At 29.9% G+C, this 16,706-nt stretch overlaps 1 protein-coding gene across 3 annotated transcripts in view; it reads left to right on the forward strand.

The window, feature by feature from the left end:
• nup188 (nucleoporin 188) overlaps positions 1-16,706 on the forward strand; it is a 35,182-nt gene that overhangs the window by 17,201 nt on the left and 1,275 nt on the right. For all 3 annotated transcript variants that reach the window (XM_077623203.1, XM_077623201.1, XM_077623202.1), the window contains 4 exons: positions 15,052-15,252; positions 15,391-15,483; positions 15,556-15,708; positions 16,530-16,667. In XM_077623203.1, the coding sequence (XP_077479329.1) occupies positions 15,052-15,252; positions 15,391-15,483; positions 15,556-15,708; positions 16,530-16,667 (585 nt within the window). The remainder of the gene's footprint in view (positions 1-15,051; positions 15,253-15,390; positions 15,484-15,555; positions 15,709-16,529; positions 16,668-16,706) is intronic.

Consider the following 16,706-nt stretch of genomic DNA (forward strand, 5'->3'; position numbering starts at 1 on the left):
AATGACATAGTATAGTAAGGCTTTTTTTAAATTAAAAAATGACATGGCATAGAAAGGCTTTTTTTCCCCTAAAACGACATAGTATAGTAAGCCTTTTTCCTTAAAAAAACGACATAGTATAGTAAGGCTTTTTCCCTAAAAAATGACAGTATAGTAAGGCTTTTTTATTCAAAAAACGACATACTATAGTAAGGCTCTTTTTCTTAAAAAACGACATAGTATAGTAAGGCTTTTTTATTCAAAAAATGACATAGTATAGTAAGGCTTTTTTTAAATTAAAAAATGACATACCATAGAAAGGCTTTTTTTCCCCCTAAAACGACATAGTATAGTAAGCCTTTTTCCTTAAAAAAACGACATAGTATAGTAAGGCTTTTTCCCTAAAAAATGACATAGTATAGTAAGGCTTTTTTAGTCAAAAAACGACATACTATAGTAAGGCTCTTTTTCTTAAAAAACGACATAGTATAGTAAGGCTTTTTTATTCAAAAAATGACATAGTATAGTAAGGCTTTTTTTAAATTAAAAAATGACATAGCATAGAAAAGGTTTTTTTCTTATAAAACGACATGGTATAGTAAGGCTTTTTTTCCCCTAAAACGACATAGTATAGTAAGCCTTTTTCCTTAAAAAACGACATAGTATAGTAAGGCTTTTTTATTCAAAAAATGACATAGTATAGTAAGGCTTTTTTTAAATTAAAAAATGACATGGCATAGAAAGGCTTTTTTTCCCCTAAAACGACATAGTATAGTAAGCCTTTTTCCTTAAAAAAACGACATAGTATAGTAAGGCTTTTTCCCTAAAAAAATGACATAGTATAGTAAGGCTTTTTTATTCAAAAAACGACATACTATAGTAAGGCTCTTTTTCTTAAAAAAACGACATAGTATAGTAAGGCTTTTTTATTCAAAAAATGACATAGTATAGTAAGGCTTTTTTTAAATTAAAAAATGACATAGCATAGAAAGGCTCTTTTTCTTAAAAAACGACATAGTATAGTAAGGCTTTTTTATTCAAAAAATGACATAGTATAGTAAGGCTTTTTTTAAATTAAAAAATGACATAGCATAGAAAGGCTTTTTTTCTTATAAAACGACATGGTATAGTAAGGCTTTTTTTCCCCTAAAACGACATAGTATAGTAAGCCTTTTTCCTTAAAAAAACGACATAGTATAGTAAGGCTTTTTCCCTAAAAAATGACATGGTATAGTAAGGCTTTTTTATTCAAAAAACGACATAGTATAGTAAGGCTTTTTTATTCAAAAAACGACATGGTATAGTAAGGCTTTTTTATTCAAAAAATGACATAGTATAGTAAGGCTTTTTTTAAATTAAAAAATGACATAGCATAGAAAGGCTTTTTTTCCCCTAAAACGACATAGTATAGTAAGCCTTTTTCCTTAAAAAACGACATAGTATAGTAAGGCTTTTTCCCTAAAAAATGACATAGTATAGTAAGGCTTTTTTATTCAAAAAATGACATAGTATAGTAAGGCTTTTTTTAAATTAAAAAATGACATAGCATAGAAAAGGTTTTTTTCTTATAAAACGACATGGTATAGTAAGGCTTTTTTTCCCCTAAAACGACATAGTATAGTAAGCCTTTTTCCTTAAAAAACGACATAGTATAGTAAGGCTTTTTTATTCAAAAAATGACATAGTATAGTAAGGCTTTTTTTAAATTAAAAAATGACATGGCATAGAAAGGCTTTTTTTCCCCTAAAACGACATAGTATAGTAAGCCTTTTTCCTTAAAAAAACGACATAGTATAGTAAGGCTTTTTCCCTAAAAAAATGACATAGTATAGTAAGGCTTTTTTATTCAAAAAAGGACATACTATAGTAAGGCTCTTTTTCTTAAAAAAATGACATAGTATCGTAAGGCTTTTTTATTCAAAAAATGACATAGTATAGTAAGGCTTTTTTTAAATTAAAAAATGACATAGCATAGAAAGGCTCTTTTTCTTAAAAAACGACATAGTATAGTAAGGCTTTTTTATTCAAAAAATGACAGTGTAGTAAGGCTTTTTTTAAATTAAAAAATGACATAGCATAGAAAGGCTTTTTTTCTTATAAAACGACATGGTATAGTAAGGCTTTTTTTCCCCTAAAACGACATAGTATAGTAAGCCTTTTTCCTTAAAAAAACGACATAGTATAGTAAGGCTTTTTCCCTAAAAAATGACATAGTATAGTAAGGCTTTTTTATTCAAAAAACGACATAGTATAGTAAGGCTTTTTTATTCAAAAAACGACATGGTATAGTAAGGCTTTTTTATTCAAAAAATGACATAGTATAGTAAGGCTTTTTTTAAATTAAAAAATGACATAGCATAGAAAGGCTTTTTTCCCCTAAAACGACATAGTATAGTAAGCCTTTTTCCTTAAAAAAACGACATAGTATAGTAAGGCTTTTTCCCTAAAAAATGACATAGTATAGTAAGGCTTTTTTATTCAAAAAAGGACATACTATAGTAAGGCTCTTTTTCTTAAAAAACGACATAGTATAGTAAGGCTTTTTTATTCAAAAAATGACATAGTATAGTAAGGCTTTTTTATTCAAAAAACGACATACTATAGTAAGGCTCTTTTTCTTAAAAAACGACATGGTATAGTAAGGCTTTTTTTAAATTAAAAAATGACATAGCATAGAAAGGCTTTTTTCTCTTTAAAACGACATGGTATAGTAAGGCTTTTTTTCCCCTAAAACGACATAGTATAGTAAGCCTTTTTCCTTAAAAAACGACATAGTATAGTAAGGCTTTTTCCCTAAAAAATGACATAGTATAGTAAGGCTTTTTTATTCAAAAAATGACATAGTATAGTAAGGCTTTTTTTAAATTAAAAAATGACATAGCATAGAAAGGCTCTTTTTCTTAAAAAACGACATAGTATAGTAGGGCTTTTTTATTCAAAAAATGACATAGTATAGTAAGGCTTTTTTTAAATTAAAAAATGACATAGCATAGAAAGGCTTTTTTTCTTATAAAACGACATGGTATAGTAAGGCTTTTTTCCCCCTAAAACGACATAGTATAGTAAGCATTTTTCCTTAAAAAAACGACATAGTATAGTAAGGCTTTTTCCCTAAAAAATGACATAGTATAGTAAGGCTTTTTTATTCAAAAAACGACATAGTATAGTAAGGCTTTTTTATTCAAAAAACGACATGGTATAGTAAGGCTTTTTTATTCAAAAAATGACATAGTATATTAAGGCTTTTTTTAAATTAAAAAATGACATGGCATAGAAAGGCTTTTTTTCCCCTAAAACGACATAGTATAGTAAGCCTTTTTCCTTAAAAAAACGACATAGTATAGTAAGGCTTTTTCCCTAAAAAATGACAGTATAGTAAGGCTTTTTTATTCAAAAAACGACATACTATAGTAAGGCTCTTTTTCTTAAAAAACGACATAGTATAGTAAGGCTTTTTTATTCAAAAAATGACATAGTATAGTAAGGCTTTTTTTAAATTAAAAAATGACATACCATAAAAAGGCTTTTTTTCCCCCTAAAACGACATAGTATAGTAAGCCTTTTTCCTTAAAAAAACGACATAGTATAGTAAGGCTTTTTCCCTAAAAAATGACATAGTATAGTAAGGCTTTTTTAGTCAAAAAACGACATACTATAGTAAGGCTCTTTTTCTTAAAAAACGACATAGTATAGTAAGGCTTTTTTATTCAAAAAATGACATAGTATAGTAAGGCTTTTTTTAAATTAAAAAATGACATAGCATAGAAAAGGTTTTTTTCTTATAAAACGACATGGTATAGTAAGGCTTTTTTTCCCCTAAAACGACATAGTATAGTAAGCCTTTTTCCTTAAAAAACGACATAGTATAGTAAGGCTTTTTTATTCAAAAAATGACATAGTATAGTAAGGCTTTTTTTAAATTAAAAAATGACATGGCATAGAAAGGCTTTTTTTCCCCTAAAACGACATAGTATAGTAAGCCTTTTTCCTTAAAAAAACGACATAGTATAGTAAGGCTTTTTCCCTAAAAAAATGACATAGTATAGTAAGGCTTTTTTATTCAAAAAACGACATACTATAGTAAGGCTCTTTTTCTTAAAAAAACGACATAGTATAGTAAGGCTTTTTTATTCAAAAAATGACATAGTATAGTAAGGCTTTTTTTAAATTAAAAAATGACATAGCATAGAAAGGCTCTTTTTCTTAAAAAACGACATAGTATAGTAAGGCTTTTTTATTCAAAAAATGACATAGTATAGTAAGGCTTTTTTTAAATTAAAAAATGACATAGCATAGAAAGGCTTTTTTTCTTATAAAACGACATGGTATAGTAAGGCTTTTTTTCCCCTAAAACGACATAGTATAGTAAGCCTTTTTCCTTAAAAAAACGACATAGTATAGTAAGGCTTTTTCCCTAAAAAATGACATGGTATAGTAAGGCTTTTTTATTCAAAAAACGACATAGTATAGTAAGGCTTTTTTATTCAAAAAACGACATGGTATAGTAAGGCTTTTTTATTCAAAAAATGACATAGTATAGTAAGGCTTTTTTTAAATTAAAAAATGACATAGCATAGAAAGGCTTTTTTTCCCCTAAAACGACATAGTATAGTAAGCCTTTTTCCTTAAAAAAACGACATAGTATAGTAAGGCTTTTTCCCTAAAAAATGACATAGTATAGTAAGGCTTTTTTATTCAAAAAACGACATACTATAGTAAGGCTCTTTTTCTTAAAAAACGACATAGTATAGTAAGGCTTTTTTATTCAAAAAATGACATAGTATAGTAAGGCTTTTTTATTCAAAAAACGACATACTATAGTAAGGCTCTTTTTCTTAAAAAACGACATGGTATAGTAAGGCTTTTTTTAAATTAAAAAATGACATAGCATAGAAAGGCTTTTTTTTTCTTTAAAACGACATGGTATAGTAAGGCTTTTTTTCCCCTAAAACGACATAGTATAGTAAGCCTTTTTCCTTAAAAAACGACATAGTATAGTAAGGCTTTTTCCCTAAAAAATGACATAGTATAGTAAGGCTTTTTTATTCAAAAAATGACATAGTATAGTAAGGCTTTTTTTAAATTAAAAAATGACATAGCATAGAAAGGCTCTTTTTCTTAAAAAACGACATAGTATAGTAGGGCTTTTTTATTCAAAAAATGACATAGTATAGTAAGGCTTTTTTTAAATTAAAAAATGACATAGCATAGAAAGGCTTTTTTTCTTATAAAACGACATGGTATAGTAAGGCTTTTTTCCCCCTAAAACGACATAGTATAGTAAGCCTTTTTCCTTAAAAAAACGACATAGTATAGTAAGGCTTTTTCCCTAAAAAATGACATAGTATAGTAAGGCTTTTTTATTCAAAAAACGACATAGTATAGTAAGGCTTTTTTATTCAAAAAACGACATGGTATAGTAAGGCTTTTTTATTCAAAAAATGACATAGTATAGTAAGGCTTTTTTTAAATTAAAAAATGACATAGCATAGAAAGGCTTTTTTTCCCCTAAAACGACATAGTATAGTAAGCCTTTTTCCTTAAAAAAACGACATAGTATAGTAAGGCTTTTTCCCAAAAAAATGACATAGTATAGTAAGGCTTTTTTATTCAAAAAACGACATACTATAGTAAGGCTCTTTTTCTTAAAAAACGACATAGTATAGTAAGTCTTTTTTATTCAAAAAATGACATAGTATAGTAAGGCTTTTTTTTAAATAAAAAAATGACAGCATAGAAAGGCTTTTTTTCTTATAAAACGACATAGTATAGTAAGGCTTTTTTTAAATTAAAAAATGACATAGCATCGTAAGGCTTTTTTTCCCCTAAAACGACATGGTATAGTAAGGCTTTTTTCCCCCTAAAACGACATAGTATAGTAAGCCTTTTTCCTTAAAAAACGACATAGTATAGTAAGGCTTTTTCCCTAAAAAATGACATAGTATAGTAAGGCTTTTTTATTCAAAAAACAACATACTATAGTAAGGCTCTTTTTCTTAAAAAAACGACATAGTATAGTAAGGCTTTTTTATTCAAAAAATGATATAGTATAGTAAGGCTTTTTTATTCAAAAAACGACATACTATTGTAAGGCTCTTTTTCTTAAAAAAACGACATAGTATAGTAAGGCTTTTTTATTCAAAAAACGACATAGTATAGTAAGGCTTTTTCCCTAAAAAATGACATAGTATAGTAAGGCTTTTTTATTCAAAAAACGACATACTATAGTAAGGCTCTTTTTCTTAAAAAAACGACATAGTATAGTAAGGCTTTTTCCCTAAAAAATGACATAGTATAGTAAGGCTTTTTTATTCAAAAAACGACATACTATAGTAAGGCTCTTTTTCTTAAAAAACGACATAGTATAGTAAGGCTTTTTTATTCAAAAAACGACATACTATAGTAAGGCTCTTTTTCTTAAAAAACGACATGGTATAGTAAGGCTTTTTTTAAATTAAAAAATGACATAGCATAGAAAGGCTTTTTTTTTCTTTAAAACGACATGGTATAGTAAGGCTTTTTTTCCCCTAAAACGACATAGTATAGTAAGCCTTTTTCCTTAAAAAACGACATAGTATAGTAAGGCTTTTTCCCTAAAAAATGACATGGTATAGTAAGGCTTTTTTATTCAAAAAATGACATAGTATAGTAAGGCTTTTTTTAAATTAAAAAATGACATAGCATAGAAAGGCTCTTTTTCTTAAAAAACGACATAGTATAGTAGGGCTTTTTTATTCAAAAAATGACATAGTATAGTAAGGCTTTTTTTAAATTAAAAAATGACATAGCATAGAAAGGCTTTTTTTCTTATAAAACGACATGGTATAGTAAGGCTTTTTTCCCCCTAAAACGACATAGTATAGTAAGCCTTTTTCCTTAAAAAAACGACATAGTATAGTAAGGCTTTTTCCCTAAAAAATGACATAGTATAGTAAGGCTTTTTTATTCAAAAAACGACATAGTATAGTAAGGCTTTTTTATTCAAAAAACGACATGGTATAGTAAGGCTTTTTTATTCAAAAAATGACATAGTATAGTAAGGCTTTTTTTAAATTAAAAAATGACATAGCATAGAAAGGCTTTTTTTCCCCTAAAACGACATAGTATAGTAAGCCTTTTTCCTTAAAAAAACGACATAGTATAGTAAGGCTTTTTCCCAAAAAAATGACATAGTATAGTAAGGCTTTTTTATTCAAAAAACGACATACTATAGTAAGGCTCTTTTTCTTAAAAAACGACATAGTATAGTAAGTCTTTTTTATTCAAAAAATGACATAGTATAGTAAGGCTTTTTTTTAAATAAAAAAATGACAGCATAGAAAGGCTTTTTTTCTTATAAAACGACATAGTATAGTAAGGCTTTTTTTAAATTAAAAAATGACATAGCATCGTAAGGCTTTTTTTCCCCTAAAACGACATGGTATAGTAAGGCTTTTTTCCCCCTAAAACGACATAGTATAGTAAGCCTTTTTCCTTAAAAAACGACATAGTATAGTAAGGCTTTTTCCCTAAAAAATGACATAGTATAGTAAGGCTTTTTTATTCAAAAAACAACATACTATAGTAAGGCTCTTTTTCTTAAAAAAACGACATAGTATAGTAAGGCTTTTTTATTCAAAAAATGATATAGTATAGTAAGGCTTTTTTATTCAAAAAACGACATACTATTGTAAGGCTCTTTTTCTTAAAAAAACGACATAGTATAGTAAGGCTTTTTTATTCAAAAAACGACATAGTATAGTAAGGCTTTTTCCCTAAAAAATGACATAGTATAGTAAGGCTTTTTTATTCAAAAAACGACATACTATAGTAAGGCTCTTTTTCTTAAAAAAACGACATAGTATAGTAAGGCTTTTTCCCTAAAAAATGACATAGTATAGTAAGGCTTTTTTATTCAAAAAACGACATACTATAGTAAGGCTCTTTTTCTTAAAAAACGACATGGTATAGTAAGGCTTTTTTTAAATTAAAAAATGACATAGCATAGAAAGGCTTTTTTTTTCTTTAAAACGACATGGTATAGTAAGGCTTTTTTTCCCCTAAAACGACATAGTATAGTAAGCCTTTTTCCTTAAAAAACGACATAGTATAGTAAGGCTTTTTCCCTAAAAAATGACATAGTATAGTAAGGCTTTTTTATTCAAAAAATGACATAGTATAGTAAGGCTTTTTTTAAATTAAAAAATGACATAGCATAGAAAGGCTCTTTTTCTTAAAAAACGACATAGTATAGTAGGGCTTTTTTATTCAAAAAATGACATAGTATAGTAAGGCTTTTTTTAAATTAAAAAATGACATAGCATAGAAAGGCTTTTTTTCTTATAAAACGACATGGTATAGTAAGGCTTTTTTCCCCCTAAAACGACATAGTATAGTAAGCCTTTTTCCTTAAAAAAACGACATAGTATAGTAAGGCTTTTTCCCTAAAAAATGACATAGTATAGTAAGGCTTTTTTATTCAAAAAACGACATAGTATAGTAAGGCTTTTTTATTCAAAAAACGACATGGTATAGTAAGGCTTTTTTATTCAAAAAATGACATAGTATAGTAAGGCTTTTTTTAAATTAAAAAATGACATAGCATAGAAAGGCTTTTTTTTCTTTAAAACGACACAGTATAGTAAGCCTTTTTCCTTAAAAAAACGACATAGTATAGTAAGGCTTTTTCCCAAAAAAATGACATAGTATAGTAAGGCTTTTTTATTCAAAAAACGACATACTATAGTAAGGCTCTTTTTCTTAAAAAACGACATAGTATAGTAAGTCTTTTTTATTCAAAAAATGACATAGTATAGTAAGGCTTTTTTTAAATAAAAAAATGACAGCATAGAAAGGCTTTTTTTCTTATAAAACGACATAGTATAGTAAGGCTTTTTTTAAATTAAAAAATGACATAGCATCTTAAGGCTTTTTTTCCCCTAAAACGACATGGTATAGTAAGGCTTTTTTCCCCCTAAAACGACATAGTATAGTAAGCCTTTTTCCTTAAAAAACGACATAGTATAGTAAGGCTTTTTCCCTAAAAAATGACATAGTATAGTAAGGCTTTTTTATTCAAAAAACGACATAGTATAGTAAGGCTTTTTTATTCAAAAAATGATATAGTATAGTAAGGCTTTTTTATTCAAAAAACGACATACTATTGTAAGGCTCTTTTTCTTAAAAAAACGACATAGTATAGTAAGGCTTTTTTATTCAAAAAACGACATAGTATAGTAAGGCTTTTTCCCTAAAAAATGACATAGTATAGTAAGGCTTTTTTTCTTATAAAACGACATGGTATAGTAAGGCTTTTTTCCCCCTAAAACGACATAGTATAGTAAGCCTTTTTCCTTAAAAAAACGACATAATATAGTAAGGCTTTTTTTAAATTAAAAAATGACATAGCATAGAAAGGCTTTTTTTCTTATAAAACGACATGGTATAGTAAGGCTTTTTTCCCCCTAAAACGACATAGTATAGTAAGCCTTTTTCCTTAAAAAAACGACATAGTATAGTAAGGCTTTTTCCCTAAAAAATGACATAGTATAGTAAGGCTTTTTTATTCAAAAAACGACATAGTATAGTAAGGCTTTTTTATTCAAAAAACGACATGGTATAGTAAGGCTTTTTTATTCAAAAAATGACATAGTATAGTAAGGCTTTTTTTAAATTAAAAAATGACATAGCATAGAAAGGCTTTTTTTCCCCTAAAACGACATAGTATAGTAAGCCTTTTTCCTTAAAAAAACGACATAGTATAGTAAGGCTTTTTCCCAAAAAAATGACATAGTATAGTAAGGCTTTTTTATTCAAAAAACGACATACTATAGTAAGGCTCTTTTTCTTAAAAAACGACATAGTATAGTAAGTCTTTTTTATTCAAAAAATGACATAGTATAGTAAGGCTTTTTTTTAAATAAAAAAATGACAGCATAGAAAGGCTTTTTTTCTTATAAAACGACATAGTATAGTAAGGCTTTTTTTAAATTAAAAAATGACATAGCATCTTAAGGCTTTTTTTCCCCTAAAACGACATGGTATAGTAAGGCTTTTTTCCCCCTAAAACGACATAGTATAGTAAGCCTTTTTCCTTAAAAAACGACATAGTATAGTAAGGCTTTTTCCCTAAAAAATGACATAGTATAGTAAGGCTTTTTTATTCAAAAAACGACATACTATAGTAAGGCTCTTTTTCTTAAAAAAACGACATAGTATAGTAAGGCTTTTTTATTCAAAAAATGATATAGTATAGTAAGGCTTTTTTATTCAAAAAACGACATACTATTGTAAGGCTCTTTTTCTTAAAAAAACGACATAGTATAGTAAGGCTTTTTTATTCAAAAAACGACATAGTATAGTAAGGCTTTTTCCCTAAAAAATGACATAGTACAGTAAGGCTTTTTTATTCAAAAAACGACATACTATAGTAAGGCTCTTTTTCTTAAAAAAACGACATAGTATAGTAAGGCTTTTTCCCTAAAAAATGACATAGTATAGTAAGGCTTTTTTATTCAAAAAACGACATACTATAGTAAGGCTCTTTTTCTTAAAAAACGACATAGTATAGTAAGGCTTTTTTATTCAAAAAATGACATAGTATAGTAAGGCTTTTTTATTCAAAAAACGACATAGTATAGTAAGGCTTTTTCCCTAAAAAATGACATAGTATAGAAAGGCTTTTTTTAAATAAAAAAATGACATAGTATAGTAAGCCTTTTTCCTTAAAAAAACGACATAGTATAGTAAGGCTTTTTCCCTAAAAAATGACATAGTATAGAAAGGCTTTTTTTCTTATAAAACGACATGGTATAGCAAGGCTTTTTTTCCCCTAAAACGACATGGTATAGTAAGCCTTTTTCCTTAAAAAAACGACATAGTATAGTAAGGCTTTTTCCCTAAAAAATGACATAGTATAGTAAGGCTTTTTTATTCAAAAAACGACATACTATAGTAAGGCTCTTTTTCTTAAAAAACGACATAGTATAGTAAGGCTTTTTTATTCAAAAAATGACATAGTATAGTAAGGCTTTTTTTAAATTAAAAAATGACATAGCATAGAAAGGCTTTTTTTCCCCTAAAACGACATAGTATAGTAAGCCTTTTTCCTTAAAAAAACGACATAGTATAGTAAGGCTTTTTCCCAAAAAAATGACATAGTATAGTAAGGCTTTTTTATTCAAAAAACGACATACTATAGTAAGGCTCTTTTTCTTAAAAAACGACATAGTATAGTAAGTCTTTTTTATTCAAAAAATGACATAGTATAGTAAGGCTTTTTTTTAAATAAAAAAATGACAGCATAGAAAGGCTTTTTTTCTTATAAAACGACATAGTATAGTAAGGCTTTTTTTAAATTAAAAAATGACAGCATCGTAAGGCTTTTTTTCCCCTAAAACGACATGGTATAGTAAGGCTTTTTTCCCCCTAAAACGACATAGTATAGTAAGCCTTTTTCCTTAAAAAACGACATAGTATAGTAAGGCTTTTTCCCTAAAAAATGACATAGTATAGTAAGGCTTTTTTATTCAAAAAACGACATACTATAGTAAGGCTCTTTTTCTTAAAAAAACGACATAGTATAGTAAGGCTTTTTTATTCAAAAAATGATATAGTATAGTAAGGCTTTTTTATTCAAAAAACGACATACTATAGTAAGGCTCTTTTTCTTAAAAAAACGACATAGTATAGTAAGGCTTTTTTATTCAAAAAACGACATAGTATAGTAAGGCTTTTTTATTCAAAAAACGACATACTATAGTAAGGCTCTTTTTCTTAAAAAACGACATAGTATAGTAAGGCTTTTTTATTCAAAAAATGACATAGTATAGTAAGGCTTTTTTATTCAAAAAACGACATAGTATAGTAAGGCTTTTTCCCTAAAAAATGACATAGTATAGAAAGGCTTTTTTTAAATAAAAAAATGACATAGTATAGTAAGCCTTTTTCCTTAAAAAAACGACATAGTATAGTAAGGCTTTTTCCCTAAAAAATGACATAGTATAGAAAGGCTTTTTTTCTTATAAAACGACATGGTATAGCAAGGCTTTTTTTCCCCTAAAACGACATGGTATAGTAAGCCTTTTTCCTTAAAAAAACGACATAGTATAGTAAGGCTTTTTCCCTAAAAAATGACATAGTATAGTAAGGCTTTTTTATTCAAAAAACGACATACTATAGTAAGGCTCTTTTTCTTAAAAAACGACATAGTATAGTAAGGCTTTTTTATTCAAAAAATGACATAGTATAGTAAGGCTTTTTTTAAATTAAAAAATGACATAGCATAGAAAGGCTTTTTTTCCCCTAAAATGACATAGTATAGTAAGCCTTTTTCCTTAAAAAAACGACATAGTATAGTAAGGCTTTTTCCCTAAAAAATGACATAGTATAGTAAGGCTTTTTTATTCATAAAACGACATACTATAGTAAGGCTCTTTTTCTTAAAAAACGACATAGTATAGTAAGGCTTTTTTATTCAAAAAATGACATAGTATATTAAGGCTTTTTTTAAATTAAAAAATGACATAGCATAGAAAGGCTTTTTTCCCCCTAAAACGACATAGTATAGTAAGCCTTTTTCCTTAAAAAAACGACATAGTATAGTAAGGCTTTTTCCCTAAAAAAATGACATAGTATAGTAAGGCTTTTTTATTCAAAAAACGACATAGTATAGTAAGGCTTTTTTAAATTAAAAAATGACATAGCATAGAAAGGCTTTTTTCTTATAAAACGACATGGTATAGTAAGGCTTTTTTTCCCCTAAAACGACATAGTATAGTAAGCCTTTTTCCTTAAAAAAACGACATAGTATAGTAAGGCTTTTTCCCTAAAAAATGACATAGTATAGTAAGGCTTTTTTATTCAAAAAACGACATAGTATAGTAAGGCTTTTTAATTCAAAAAACGACATGGTATAGTAAGGCTTTTTTATTCAAAAAATGACATAGTATAGTAAGGCTTTTTTTAAATTAAAAAAATGACATAGCATAGAAAGGCTTTTTTTCCCCCTAAAACGACATAGTACAGTAAGCCTTTTTCCTTAAAAAAACGACATAGTATAGTAAGGCTTTTTCCCTAAAAAATGACATAGTATAGTAAGGCTTTTTTATTCAAAAAACGACATACTATAGTAAGGCTCTTTTTCTTAAAAAAACGACATAGTATAGTAAGGCTTTTTCCCTAAAAAATGACATAGTATAGTAAGGCTTTTTTATTCAAAAAACGACATACTATAGTAAGGCTCTTTTTCTTAAAAAACGACATAGTATAGTAAGGCTTTTTTATTCAAAAAATGACATAGTATATTAAGGCTTTTTTTAAATTAAAAAATGACATAGCATAGAAAGGCTTTTTTTCCCCTAAAACGACATAGTATAGTAAGCCTTTTTCCTTAAAAAAACGACATAGTATAGTAAGGCTTTTTCCCTAAAAAAATGACATAGTATAGTAAGGCTTTTTTAAATTAAAAAATGACATAGCATAGAAAGGCTTTTTTCTTATAAAACGACATGGTATAGTAAGGCTTTTTTTCCCCTAAAACGACATAGTATAGTAAGCCTTTTTCCTTAAAAAAACGACATAGTATAGTAAGGCTTTTTCCCTAAAAAATGACATAGTATAGTAAGGCTTTTTTATTCAAAAAACGACATAGTATAATAAGGCTTTTTAATTCAAAAAACGACATGGTATAGTAAGGCTTTTTTATTCAAAAAATGACATAGTATAGTAAGGCTTTTTTTAAATTAAAAAAATGACATAGCATAGAAAGGCTTTTTTTCCCCCTAAAACGACATAGTACAGTAAGCCTTTTTCCTTAAAAAAACGACATAGTATAGTAAGGCTTTTTCCCTAAAAAATGACATAGTATAGTAAGGCTTTTTTATTCAAAAAACGACATACTATAGTAAGGCTCTTTTTCTTAAAAAAACGACATAGTATAGTAAGGCTTTTTCCCTAAAAAATGACATAGTATAGTAAGGCTTTTTTATTCAAAAAACGACATACTATAGTAAGGCTCTTTTTCTTAAAAAACGACATAGTATAGTAAGGCTTTTTTATTCAAAAAATGACATAGTATATTAAGGCTTTTTTTAAATTAAAAAATGACATAGCATAGAAAGGCTTTTTTTCCCCTAAAACGACATAGTATAGTAAGCCTTTTTCCTTAAAAAAACGACATAGTATAGTAAGGCTTTTTCCCTAAAAAAATGACATAGTATAGTAAGGCTTTTTTAAATTAAAAAATGACATAGCATAGAAAGGCTTTTTTCTTATAAAACGACATGGTATAGTAAGGCTTTTTTTCCCCTAAAACGACATAGTATAGTAAGCCTTTTTCCTTAAAAAAACGACATAGTATAGTAAGGCTTTTTCCCTAAAAAATGACATAGTATAGTAAGGCTTTTTTATTCAAAAAACGACATAGTATAATAAGGCTTTTTAATTCAAAAAACGACATGGTATAGTAAGGCTTTTTTATTCAAAAAATGACATAGTATAGTAAGGCTTTTTTTAAATTAAAAAAAATGACATAGCATAGAAAGGCTTTTTTTCCCCTAAAACGACATAGTACAGTAAGCCTTTTTCCTTAAAAAAACGACATAGTATAGTAAGGCTTTTTCCCTAAAAAATGACATAGTATAGTAAGGCTTTTTTATTCAAAAAACGACATACTATAGTAAGGCTCTTTTTCTTAAAAAAACGACATAGTATAGTAAGGCTTTTTCCCTAAAAAATGACATAGTATAGTAAGGCTTTTTTATTCAAAAAACGACATACTATAGTAAGGCTCTTTTTCTTAAAAAACGACATAGTATAGTAAGGCTTTTTTAGTCCAAAAATGACATGGTATAGTAAGGCTTTTTTTCCCCTAAAAACGACATAGTATAGTAAGGCTTTTTTTTCCCTAAAAACGACATAGTATAGTAAGGCTTTTTTCCTTAAAAAACGACAGGCTTTTTTCTTTAAAAAATCGCAGTATAGTAAGGCTTTTTTTTCTTTAAAAAAACCGACATAGTATAGTAAGGCAATTTTAAAACATGACCATGTATAGTCCAGCATTTTTATCCTAATGATTCATTCCATGGTTTTCAGGTGAGCGTGCTGGCTCTGCACCTGGCCAAAGAGCTCTGCCTCAGCGACGAGGATGGCGAGCACTGGGGCGCCGCCATGAGGAAGGTCCCCGTTCTGCCCTCCGTGCTGGGCGCCGTGGAGTTCAGCCTGCGCTCCAAGCAGAACCTCTACTTTACCGAGGCCGCGCTCCACCTGCTGCTCACTTTGGCGCGCTCGCCGCAGGTCCACTTCCACTATTCCTAGCAATAAGGAGTCCCATTCGGCAACAAAAAGCACCAACACATTTTCCCGTGTAAAAGCATTTTATTTCATTGACAGAGAAAGTCAACGTGCAAATGTTCTCTCTGTGGGCGCCGTTAGGGAGCGGCGGCTGTCGCTGGCGCCGGCGCCATCCAGACCATCTGCCTCCCTCTCCTCGGCGTTTACGAAGCGCCTAACAACGGCACGTCCCAGGTAAGGGCTCGATCGCGACGTGACGGCGCATGATCTACCGTCTACTTTCTTGACTTTCTTTTTCCCCGGCAGAATTTGAGCCGCAAGGCCCAAGATGGCGCCTGCTGGCCCGGCGTCTACCGCCTGTGCGTGTCCTTGATGGAGAGTCTGCTCAAGACGCTGCGCTACCACTTCCTCCACGAGGCGCTGGACTTTGCCGGCGTGCATCGGGAACGCATCCTTCAGGTAATGTAAACCTCCACCTGGGAATACAGACGCTCCCCTACTTACAAACATTCGAGTTACGAACAACGGTTCTTACTCTCTCTCACACTCACTCTCTCTCTCACTCTCTCACACTCTCACTCTCTCTCACACTTACTCTGTCACACTAACTCTCTCTCACTCTCACTCACACTCTCTCTCACACTCACTCTCTCTCACACTCACTCTCACTCACACTCTCTCACTCTCACACTCACACTCTCTCACACTCTCACTCTCACACTCTCTCACACTCTCACTCTCACACTCTCTCTCACTCATTCTGTCTCACTCTCTCTCACACTCACTCTGTCACTCACACTCTCTCTCACTCTCACACTCACTCTGTCACACTCACTCTCTCACTCTCTCACACTCACTGTCACTCTCTCACACTCACCCTGTCACACTCTCTCTCACACTCACTCTGTCACACTCTCTCACACTCACTCACTCTCTCACACACACTCTCTCACTCTCACACTCACTGTCACACTCTCACTCTCTCACACTCACTCTCACTCTCACACTCTCTCTCTCTCATACAGTACTGTATGTATTCTCTCCATTTTATTAAATGTTTTTTTTCAGTACAAACCAATGAATGTTACATAGACAAGCCTTAAACATACAAATGCACTTATATAGGGCTTAAACATAAATTATAATACAAAATATAGCACTGGGCAACTTACGACCAATCGCCCACAATCTAACTCGTTAGTAAGTAGGGGAGCGTCTGTACACTTTTTTTCCCCCGTACTACAGTGTCCCATTTTTATTTACCCGGTATCCATGTGCAGTGCCTGAACGCCGTCAGCGCGGCGCATAGTTTGGCGTGCCTGGAGGAGGCGGAGCAGACGGTGGGCTTCCTGCTGCAGCTTTCCGGCTTCTCCGCCCAGTGGCGCTTTCACCTGCCGGACCTGCTCCGGGATGTGCAGGTCAGTTTGTGTGGGTGTAGGGAAAACCTGGGGGAAAAA

This window comes from Stigmatopora argus, chromosome 16, assembly GCF_051989625.1.
Source record: "Stigmatopora argus isolate UIUO_Sarg chromosome 16, RoL_Sarg_1.0, whole genome shotgun sequence".
Classification (NCBI taxonomy): Eukaryota; Metazoa; Chordata; class Actinopteri; order Syngnathiformes; family Syngnathidae; genus Stigmatopora; species Stigmatopora argus.